This window comes from Scomber japonicus, chromosome 14, assembly GCF_027409825.1.
Source record: "Scomber japonicus isolate fScoJap1 chromosome 14, fScoJap1.pri, whole genome shotgun sequence".
NCBI classification, from domain to species: domain Eukaryota; kingdom Metazoa; phylum Chordata; class Actinopteri; order Scombriformes; family Scombridae; genus Scomber; species Scomber japonicus.
Window position 1 is genome coordinate 33,240,697 of NC_070591.1, and position 12,189 is coordinate 33,252,885.

At 39.1% G+C, this 12,189-nt stretch overlaps 1 protein-coding gene across 1 annotated transcript; it reads right to left on the bottom strand.

Moving 5' to 3' along the window:
- Positions 1–367: 367 nt before the first annotated feature.
- Positions 368–11,760, bottom strand: exo1 (exonuclease 1). The gene is made up of 13 exons (XM_053333090.1): positions 11,600–11,760; positions 11,355–11,474; positions 9,730–9,853; positions 8,119–8,256; positions 7,692–7,904; positions 6,189–6,376; positions 5,973–6,075; positions 5,629–5,851; positions 5,318–5,504; positions 2,946–3,471; positions 2,667–2,756; positions 1,567–1,763; positions 368–538 (listed from the first exon to the last, which is right to left on the bottom strand). The coding sequence occupies exons 1-13, from the start codon at positions 11,758–11,760 to the stop codon at positions 457–459; spliced, it is 2,352 nt and encodes a 783-aa protein (XP_053189065.1). The 3' UTR covers positions 368–456.
- Positions 11,761–12,189: the final 429 nt, after the last annotated feature.

The window sequence follows — 12,189 nt, forward strand, 5'->3', positions numbered from 1 at the left end:
AGACAACCAATAGTTTTCTGCTCAGGCTGACAGATGAAGACACTAAACATTGTTGTGAACACACTGGGTGTCAGCAGTGTTATGGTCATTCCTCAGCTTGCACGTAGGTAACAGTAAACAGTCAGGTATGCATGGAGCATTTTACAGTAGTCTATGTGACATTCTTTAAATGTTGTGTTATAACACATCAGCTAGACAGATGTTATGCACCAACTCTTCATACAACTTGTGTACAGCTAGGAAACTCAAAGCCACACATAGGATACACTTGTATCATAGTATCTTTATTTAAAAATGTACATTAAGAAACATGTTGATGACAAATCATGAACATACATGGTATGTTTAAAGGTGTCTCACACACACACACACACACACACACACACTTACAGCGCTCAGCACCGTGTCAAACATTCTAAGCATCCATCAGAAGCTGGTGATTAAGTTCATGTCCGTCTAAGTGGAGCTGGCCAGCAGGTTGTCTTTGACTGGAGACATGGGCTGTCCTTTCTTACAGGGACTCATCTTCTGAGTGTCTCTGAAAAACACAATCATGATGGACACAATGTTAAAATGACAGTTAGATGTCATTTCTCATATCAGAGACTAAAACTATTTTTTCTACTTTGACATCAATTGATTTCCAGTCCAGTTGGGTAAATAAATAATCTTCTAAAATTCCTCCATGACTATTGATTTGATTTTTTTTTATATGCTATTACTAAATGCTTTATAGATCAGCTAGAAGTCTTTAATTAGAACTTTAGGGTTGCCAGGTAGTGAAACATCTCATTGAGTCATTAATATTCATGTAATTCATAAAGGATAATGAGATTCAGTTGAATTCACCATTCATCAGGTCTGACTAGAGATATGAATACATGGTAAATAAATGGATTTTGGTGCAGAGTTTTCACAACCTGGAACCAAAACGTTGTTCTTATTAAAGTCTTATAACTGACCTATGAAGCAGATGTTAAATAAGAATTGTAAAGGGTGAATGAGGATACATTTCTGACATGTTGCAGAAACCCATGTATGTGTACACTTTCATTACCATCTTCACTATAACTACTGATATCACTGATTTGAAACAGTGTCATACTCAGAGTTTGGACGATGGTGACACTAACAGAAACTATCAGTCAACTATTTAAGATTAAACAGATCTGTGTGCATCAGACTCTAAACCACAGAACGTGGTAAGGATAAGAAGTTGAGTGAGTATAAGTTAGATAGAGCTTCAAAACAAACATAGCTTTGCAGATGTCACAGGATCAGTCATAACTGTGTCATCAGTAATGCAGTAACTAGTAAGAAACGCAAAGCAAAAGACACCAACAATGATGTTATCAGCACAGTGTTTTCAGGTCATTTGCAGGTGCAGGTTCATAATGAAAAACATTCATGCGGATGTAAACTGAGGAATCTGCATGTTTGGATTCCTCATCCACTGGTATGCAGTCGGATTAAATCTATGAGGAATTTTAGTCTGGAAACATTTCTTTCTTCCATTCTGTTTACCAACGGTTCAAATCTTCTCTTCATTTAACTTTTTTCTTTTACTTTTTGAAGCTGAAGTTCTTCCAGAGGCTGCTGATGGTGGCCTGGACTCCGGGGTTGTTTTCGTTATTGGTGGAAGCTGTTTTCTTCCCAGATCCCACAGACTTCTTCCTAAGCCCGCTGACCCTGGCCGGGCCCAGCGGCCCAACCTTTGTGGCTGGACTCTGACTACTGGATTTGAGCTTGGACAGACCTGAAACCTGTGTGGAGGGAGAGAGAGAGAGAGAGAGAGAGAGAGAGAGAGAGAGAGAGAGAGAGAGAGAGAGAGAGAGAGAGAGAGAGAGAGAGAGAGAGAGATTTTACTGCCACACAAAATGTCTTCAGATACACTGCTGTTAAAACATTTAAAAGTTTATAAATTAAATTAAAAGAAAATAAATTACATCACTTTCAAGAAGTAATGAATGAATCCAGGTGGATGTAGTAAAGAAAAAATTCTAATTGTGTGGTGAATTGTGTTTAAAGGAATAGTTCACTTATTTCCCCGAGATGAGGACTGATATCATGTTTGTGTGTTAAGTACTAAGCTTATCTTAGCGTAAAGTAGAGTATGTCCCCTCTTAAAAAACACAATATTTTAAGATAATAAACTAAGTATTTATCTTTAAACGTCATAGGATCCATGGAGACCCTGATTTTGATGCCACCTCGAAATTGTCTATACAGGAAAAGCCCTCTCCTCCTTGAATATATAAATATACAGTATATAAAATCAACCCCCCTGTCTGTCACATCATGAAAAAATGGCAGTATATGAGTGGGATGGTAATATATATGGTCAGCATGGTTAACATCATTACTGCACATATCATGGGACATTAAAACCCATGCTAATGAAATTGGTTGAGGTTAGCAGCTTTCAAGGGCGCGCTGACACCAGAGCTGTGATGATAACTGCATCATTACCATAACTGACTGCATTATCATCACTGCATTTATAATATTAAAATAAAAATAAAAAAGTGCTTGTGCATGTACTTTGTGATATACCATGAAGGTGAAGAGGCTATGTGATATGTGTGAGACCTCGGCCTGCATCCCCCCACCAAGAAGGACTGCCCTGAAACCACAAATCTGAAAACATATCGTTTCATCAAACCCACCTTTGATTTGAGCATAGCGGCTTTCTTAGCCACTGATGCTGACTGTGTGGGACTACGCTCTGGCTCTGAATCTTTGCTTGAATTAATTTCCTGGGGAAGCACACATGAAGGGCTGTTATTAGCTTCAAAACACACATAACAAGTCATGCACACCCAAACAGCTCTAAGCACACCCACTTATGAACCATATTACTAACAATGATGAATGTGTGAATGCTGACCCGACCGCAAAGCACGTATAGACACTTGTAAAGGCGGTGCAGATTTGTGTGAACCTACGGGTGCAGCATCCTCTTGGTAGGAGGACTGGAAGCTGTAGGTGGGGGCTTCCTCTTTGTCGAAGGAGATGAGGTAAGGCTGGGACTGGGAGAAGTATGCGCTGTCCTGGGAGGGAGGGGAGTCTGGGAGGTCATCCTTGTCAGTGGAGTTCCTGTCAGTGGAGGACAGACGCAGGGGTGACGTGTCTCCAGAGGTTGTCTGTGTCTTTGTCTCCTTCTTATACTGAAACTGCTGCAGGGCGCCAAGGCCTGAGGTGGACTTTGGCGTTCTTGATCGCTCAGTTGAGGGGGAACTACCCGACCAATCAAACAGACTGCGACGCTGACTGGCTGAACAGGGGGATGTGGTGCTGGGGGTTTCAGGTGGGCTGGGGGTGTCCACAGATGGGACGTCGGGACCGTCGCTGTCATTGGTCTGGGTGCTGGGAGAGGGCTTCTCCTGAGTGGGACTTGCACCCTGAGGTGAATCCTCCTGAGCAGACTGCTTAGTGCTGAGACTGGATGCTGAACTAGAGTTGCTGAAGAATCTTTATGAGGGAAGAAACACATCAACAACATACAGCATTAACTTTGATGCAGCCATGGAATGCACTATGGAAAAAACTGTTTATCTTTGTTATTTTGGAATATATTGTGATCTCAAGTACAATCCTTATTTTAAAAGAATAGCTTTCTGTGTGTTAGTGCAGAGTTGCAGGCCATATTTGGTTAGATCAGGCTGGAAGCAGGGGGAAACATTTGATCACAATCTATAAACAGAGTTGCTAGGTATGGCAAAAGTTGCCAGAGTGCAGGTTTTGGTCTGTACTGTACTGGAAGATATCAGACCTGATAAGGAAGTTTCACACAGTCACTGTATCCGGCTATAGCATGCCAACTGATCCAGTCCACTGTTTTCTACAAAACCGCAACTGAGGTTCAGTAAAGTTTATGGTCCAGCCACACCAGCGTTTCAAAATCTCAACAAAATTATCTGATTTCAGATGAATCGCAGCAGGAACGTGTCAATGTTCCCTCAGCCCTATGTTCCCACAGTTAACAAAACAATAAAAATCTAACTTTTTCATAAATGAAAAAACAATATGTGGATTAGGGAATGGCCATACCTGTGCTGTCAGAAAGCAGGCCTGAGGAAACATAGGCCCTAATTTGGTGGCAAATACTTGAGGGAACAGGACTGTGGGAACACAGTTCTGGGGGAACATAGGGTTGTGGGAACACATAGGACTGTGGGAACATAGAGCTATGGGAACACAGCTCTGGGGGAACATAGGACTGTGGGAACATAGAGCTATGGGAACACAGTTCTGGGGGAACATAGGGAAACAATCGCAGGAATCACTCGATTTAATCAAGTTCAACAAGTGCTGTTGCACTGAAGAGGAATGGTTTGCTGGTTAGCAACCATGCTACATTGCTAAGTGGCAGATAGCAGTAACACTAAGTGATTGAAAGCTTACTAGCTTTACAGCTATCTTGACTAAGCTGGCTAGCGTGTTAGTGGTTACCTCGCCAACATCAAAAGGATGCCTGGTTGAAATTAACTGACAAATACCGTGAAAACTGGTGTATAAGACACACCATTAAGGCAGTATTTTTTCATTGAAGAGTGGAGTGCGTCTTTTATACACCGGTGTGTCCTATTTACCACTAAAATACAGAGAAAGGTTAGATCTGCACCACACTAGGAACAATAACTATAACTCTAAGCATAATGATGTGAGCGTCCACATTTATGAACTATAACGTCTTTATACAGCTAAATGCTTTATGCTAGGTTAAGAATAAACCAAGTGAAACAGCTGACTAGCATGTTAGCATTAGCTTGCCAACTAGCTAGGCCAGTTAGCTGTATGCCGTACTTTAAATATATCCTGACATCAGAAAATTAGCATATTTCATCAAATGTTCATCTTCTTCTTCAAAGACAGTTGTACTCTACTTGTTAAAATATTTCTCCTCTTAACCGTCTCTCTTTTATTGTCCTAATGTAAAACAATTACTAAACAAATGTCATTAGCACTGTATTACATGAGGAGCAGCTACAACCTCTGACATCATTTAAAAACCACAGAATCAGATGTCAGAGTGATGATTCATTGTTTGCAATTAAAACAAAACTGGCAGGAGATCATGGTTGAGCTGGTCCCTTTTCCTGCTGAAATCTAACAATTAATCTCTGCAATGGTTTATTTACCTTTGCAACAGACTGCCTATATTCATTCTTAATCTATATTGTCTTCTATATTATTTATAAATAATACAATTAAGTACACTTACATTCTTTATACATAGTATGATTAAACTGTACTCCATTTTAAATATGAGTCAGGATTAGTCAGTAATGGCATGGGTGTATTCCTGTGACGTCACCTGCTGCATGTGGCCTGGCCGTCCTCCTCAGCTTCCTGGTTCCTCCTCTGCAGCAGGGTGGCAAAGCGATTACGTGGCCGGGGCTGACTGATTGGCGTCAGCTTGTCCTGCTGCTGGTCTGACCTGGATCTCTTCTGACTGGAGGAGGAGTACTGTTGCAGAACGTCCACGTCTGATATACTGGAGTCTACATTAGGAAAAGAAGAGAGTTCAGTTCAGTTGACAAAGTAACGTGTAGAGCTGCATATCATGTGAGATTGATTCATGTATGTGAACAGTGGTAATCTAAACAGTGCATATGGACATCTCACCCTCTCTGGGTCTCTTCACTTGCAGCTCTCTGCAGGGGAGCCTCAGACCATCCAGGCTGATGACTCTCTCCTTCCCCCTGGTAGAGGGAGGCCTTTCTGGGGAGGTAGCAGGCTGGGGCGGGGCAGCAGAGGCAGGCCTAAAGCTTCGGCTCCAGATACTGGGCCCAGTGGAGGCAGTGGAGGCAGGGGAATCGTTCCAGCTTTTACTGCGGGGTTTGGATGGCTGGGAAAAGGAAATTAGAAACTGGAATATCAGGCCATTCCAGAATAAACCGTGTTTTTGTTCTAAATGAAGTGTGGCATTTATTTTCATCATCCCTCTTGCTCTTTAACTGATGTGATACCTGTGTCATGGGTGTATCTGGGCTGAAGTTGTCTATCCTCTCCATTGTGTTGATGTCAAGGTTTCCCAAAGCCATCTGCAGGCCTTTTTCATCTCCTACATTGCTACATTCAAAATCATTAAGGACATAATGCTGTGCAAGTGATAGACAGGAACATACAGTTTCCCATTTCTAACTATAAGAACATCATTTTCATTATTCAGGGTAGGAGGATACAGGCCGGCGTAGTTGAGGGTGGAGGGGTCAACATGCTCTGGGTAGGAGTTGAGGGGTACAACTTTCCTGCCGACAGGATCAAACACCAGCTGGTAGAGGAAGGTGTTGTTGGCTCTGACGAAGCCCTCGATGTACTGCTCAGGCACCACTAGGTTCATCTTCAAGTACTGACCCATCTTTCTGATTACCTGACAGGATGACAAGAGCTCACAGTGTCAACAGTCTTTTACTATGACAATCCTAACAATGCTAAAGTAACAAGTAACTACAACTGACTCATTCCTGTATACATTTGCTTCATATTTTATTAAACACTCACAGCTGTGTAGAGAACCTTTTACCAATATTTATTTACATTCTTAAAGTTACGTTTTATTTTCATTGCATACTAGGACTGGGCAATATATTGATATCGTGATATGAGACTAGCTATCGTAATATCGTGATATGTCATAAATGTTGTTTTTCCTGGTTTTAAAGGCTGCATTACAGTAAAATGCTGTTATTCTCTGAACTTACCCAACAGCTGTTCTATTATTCGACTTTATCCACTTTGTCATTATATCCACATTACTGGTGATTATTGATCAATAATCTCATTGTGTAAATAATTAGTGAAAGCACAACATTCCTACAATATTGTTGCGATACCTATGATTATAATAATAATACTAATGATAATAATAATTATAATAATAATAATGATAATAATAATATATTATATAGATATTTGAGTGTATCTATACCGCCCTGCCCGATTGCATACCTATACATATTGTTTTACAATACACCTAGTTTGCATAATTAGAACATTTATATTGTGTAATTGAAAAAGTACAATTTAATATTCATTACTAAATATTATATATATATGTGAGAGTATGCAACCTGATCAGCTGCCACGGTGGACACAAGTAGTATTTCAGATAATGGTTCATTTTAAAATGTACTGTAATGGTATTACAAGTAGGGATCTGACAAGAAGGACTCAAGGTACACTTATAAGCTTGTTCCTGTGCTTTCAACCACAGCTGATATGGACCACGGGTTAGGGTTAGTTAAGATTATTTAGTCAAACACTCAAGACTTACAAAATGAATAAGCAGACTCATTAATGTCAGTCACAGAACAGTATATCTACTCAGTGTTTATATGTATAGCTATTGGTCATACCACACCAATTAAGCTTGTATTTGAGTGTATAAGATTGAGCTGACTGTATGAATTCAACTTTTCATTTCCAATAAGAACGTGTTTATTTTCTTCTTTCAAAAGTCCCCTAGTATCATTTAACTTCAGGAATGCTGATGTCATTCTTTCAAGGAGCTGATTTTCAGATTGATTTCAGTCTGATGACCGAAACATACATTCCTCAGAAGCAAGTTCCCATGTTGATCTACCCTCCTTATAAGTGAGGCACCTTTGGAATCCCGAGTTAAAATAATAATAGTCCTTTTGCTAAAAAGTATAATCTAGCTTCACCATCTCACTGTCTGGTCTCACCTTGAGGATATCGGGGTCTTTGGCCAGCCGCAGCAGCTTGCAGGCCTTGCCCAGGCCGATGCCGTGCAGGGAGGCCAGGTAGTCGCAGCCGGAGAGGATGCACATGTGGCGGAACTTTTCTTCAGTGAAAATGTTGCCCAGAGAGCGACAGCGGCCCAGGTTGTTCTGATCTATCTCCAGGCCGTTTCCCTGTTTATCCATTTTGAGAATCACCTGCAAGATTGTGAAGGAGTGGTTTAGGAGTTGGGGGCAGAGTATGATCAGAGGTTGTAGGACAGGACAAACACTGAAGCATTTGGTCATTCATTTTTAACACTGACTAAACACTTTGTCGTGCGTGATTATAATCTCATTTTTGCTGGTAAAGGTTTGTCTCCTGCAGATTAGACAACTTCCTCATTGTTCTTAACACAGAATACTTGTTTACCTTTTTACAGCCGAATGCCAGCAGGTCAGAGTCTTCCGTGATGACGGCCTGGGCCAAACCAGACTTAGTGAGGTAAGCTAATTGAGCGTCGGCTTCATATGGAGCCACGACACAGTCCACTCCTCTCGCCCTCGCAGTCTGGTTCAAGAACAAAAATACTTAACTTCCCCAACGTGCAACACTACTGGATAGAACCACAGAGCAAGAGAGAGAAACAGAGGAGCAGGCAGCCATGCAGGTTTCTGCAATGTTCACCTGATTTAATTACGACTTTAAAATAGCACATGGAATGAAATTTAATAGCTTCTTCATGGTCATACTGCTCAATGAATGGATGATAAGGTTTACAATTATTCATTATTTAAGTGTATAAATTTACTGGCATTTATAGCAGTACTTTCTAGCTGAACATAACAATGATTAATTAAATGAATACAACCTGGGCCCAGATAAGTGGAGGTAAATGGATGGATGGATTAACAAATGACTAAATTAAAGTTAAGTGGATGAGCTTCCGAACTACTGTGGCTAGCAGCAGTGTTTGCAATAGGTCAGACTGACAAAACTCCATACAACAATAACAATAACAATAATAATAATAATAATAATAATAATAATAATACATAAAATACAGTGGTAGCATGTAAAAGTGTCAATCTTTTAATGGACTTTGGTTGTGTCTGTGACATTCAGAAGAATCGTATCTATAACACATCAGATAGTCACATGTTGTACTACATCCTGTTCTTCCATCAAACACATCATACAGTCTGTTTATGTAAAACCACATCAGCTTAAAGCAAAGTCAGAGATTATAAAGTGAGAGTATTATACAGCTGTTTCCCTCCATTTAACCATTTTCTAATATTAACTCTAGTGTATTTTCATACTGAAAGTCACTGTTTGAAACCCCTGTATGGAAACAGTGCCCTCAACTCCAACGTGCCTGCTGATGAGCAACTCTTGCATCATGTAACTGCTTCAGTCATATCACAAACATGAGACCAATGCATTATCTGATGCAATTCATGTTCATATTTGTGAATCTGGGTGAGCTGATGACCCCCTAAAACTTTATCTCTAGTGTAAGCTGAGGTTAGTCATTCTACTTATAATGGGACTCATTTCTCAGTCAAAGTTAGTTACTTAAAGTTTATTTTCCCATTTAGTAGATGACTAAACATTTTGCATGTGCAGTGTAGACTTCTTTTAATTTTAATGCAGTATGATGCAACATCACATTCAAACCCAAAATGCAGTAATCTATTTACCTGTGTAGAGCAGTGTGTAAACTGAGCCCCCCCTGCTGACATTATACAGTAACACATGCTATACAGCAGTACACATGTGTTGTAACCAGGGTAACTAATGTCAGTGTCTACAGCAGGCAAGTAAAACTATATTATTTTTATTATATTATATTTTTAATAACTTGTATGGGCTTTTTTGATACTGAATATGAATAAAAATGGATAGATAGATGAGCAGTGATTTGTACCCTCTTCATCTCTTAAACCTGTCATTACATACTGAAAATGAAGCTGTCTGACCAAAGCAGTTGAGGCATTCATATCATTTAAATCCACGTGACAGGAAACAGGAAGTCCTCACCTTAATAAGGTTATGAGCCATGGCTGGAGTGATGTTGACACAGCGGGTAAAACAGTCTCTGGCCTCAGAGAGTTTGCCTTCTCGTAGGAGCTGCCGGCCTTTCTGAAGGTTGGTTTCTCTACGCCTGGAGGGTATGTGATGAAACACAATTAGTAATGAAAATTAAGTTTTTGATGTCTTTTGGTTCCTGATGTCTCAGTATTTGTTTGTAGCAGGGCTACTGAGTGTCACTGGTCTACAGGTCTGTACATTCCTCTCTGCACCTCTACATACCTCCATGTTGTACTGTTGGAGTTTAGGAATGCAGTTCTTCAAATAACATGAGTGAGTGTGTTTGTTAGGTGTGTGTTTAGCACAGTTCATCACTGCTTCTCTCACACACCTGAATGAAAATGGGCTTACATTTTCTGTCATGGTAGGGCTGGACAATTAAAGAATTAACCAAAACCAATATTATGACTCACACTCTCTGTCTGTCTTATGATACAGGTTAAAGGTTTAATGACAGCACCAGTGCTGTGAGATCAGCTCACACACAGCTCCCTCTGGAGCCACAAATGCAGTAGTGGAACAACATATGCAACATCTCGTTTTAAACTCTCACTCGTCCCTACCAGGGTCCCTGCAGATCCTTGAAAAGTCTGAAAACGTCTTAAATTTCAAAGTCTAAAAATGTGTAAAAATATCTGGAATTGTAGGAGTTAAGGTTTTAAACTTTGATTAGAGGGTAATTATATTTGTTCAGTTTATGTTATTTATCATTATTTTCTATTTTTATTTACATAACCAACCAATCAACTTATTAAAGTAAAAAATAATCAGCAGCTGGAACTATAATAAAACTAATCATTAGTTACAGTCCTATATAAATGACTTAATAATGACAACAGTAAAATCCTGCTTTTGTATTATTATATGTTATTATATATGAGTATAACAGTCACATGTGACACTTTTCTGCACTGAGTACTTACAATATGGTCATGTATATTATTACTGAAGTGAGTATTTTAATGTTGTGGTGCAAGTATATTTACATGAGCGGACAAAAGCTTTACACAGAATAAATACATCAAGCTATTCATATATAAATGATAACATAACTTAATGTTGTGCTTATCATTATTGCATCAGAAATAAATTTGTTATTTCTCGCCTCTTTTTCAATTCCAACCAGATACCCTGGTCCCTACATCCATAACACTCTACGACAAGCAGCGACAGACATAACATATCTCAGCAGGAGAAGCAAATATCCCTTTTAACTTGATGTCACTTTTATTATTTATCACTTACTATTTATTATTTATTAGTCACATTCTAGGATTTTTTATAGGCTTTACTACTGTTTTTATGTAGCTTATTTGTTGTATTTTTTTTCTTTTTTACCTTGTGCCTTAACATGTCCATGTTTACTTAGGAATATGTGCAATATTCAACTTTGTACAATATATAATTGAATACTGTGAAACCATGTCAACCCTATTATGTTATTGTGTTCACTGTTTGGATGTTTGGTCCTATCACTGTGTCTGTCATGTATGTTGTTAATGTGCAGCTGCATTCAGCACTTTTAGCCCAAAGCAAATTTCTTTTGGGACAATAAAGTTTATCTTATCACTCACTCTCTGCGGGCCTTCTCCACTTCTTTTTTTGAGGGCAGATTGCGTCCATCAAACACCAGAACTGGTTTGACACTGAAGTTCAACAGCATGTCCACAAATTTCATACAGTACCACACATACCTGGAAGTGAAGAAATGAACAATATGAGGTTTATGCATCCAACCTTTATCATAAGTAGATTAAAAACTGGAATATGTCAGACCAGCATTTCTTTATCTTTCAGGTATAATTATATAAATGCTTACTGTTCAGTTGGTTCTCCTTTAGCAAGCTTTTCTGCACATGAAAAAGCTCCTTTATGCAGCCAGCAGTACGTATCCACAGCAACCGTCTGCCCTTTGTATTTTTTCACATTGACGGGCTCTCCTGCTTCTTTAATGAACTGCAGCAATCCAGGGATTCCCATTTTCAGCTGCTGGAAATAAAGAGGAAGTACTGATAAAAACAACTATTAATAAGAAAGATTGACATGGAAACAAGTCACTATTTTTTAGAAGCAAATAAGTATTTTTGCTTCTATGCTCTTTCATATAAATGATTGACATTGCCCTCCACAAATTTAACTGACTGATGCAAACATTATATTGTATAATTGTATCAGCTGACAGTCTTTTTTTAAACATAAAAGCACACGACATAAATATTAAATTTGTTCCACCAAGAATTGTGACCAAAATACGTACTGAGAAGGATATTTTATAAGATAAATGTCAGCACTCACAACAGTTTCTATATGACCCCAAACATTTCCAAAATCTCTGCTTTCAGCTTACCAATGTGAATATTTTCTGATTTCTGGACAAAGACTTCTTTAAATGTATGTTCATGGTTAATG

Bases quoted from the DNA above. Each gene is read 5' to 3' on its own strand.
- exo1 (XM_053333090.1), bottom strand. From the start codon at position 11,760: ATGGGAATCCCTGGATTGCTGCAGTTCATTAAAGAAGCAGGAGAGCCC. The intron at 9,854-11,354 runs GTGAGTGATAAG...CATACCCTCCAG, and splicing joins GTGGAGAAGGCCCGCAGAGA to GCGTAGAGAAACCAACCTTC. The intron at 5,505-5,628 runs GTGAGATGTCCA...TTCCTAATGTAG, and splicing joins AGTGAAGAGACCCAGAGAGG to ACTCCAGTATATCAGACGTG.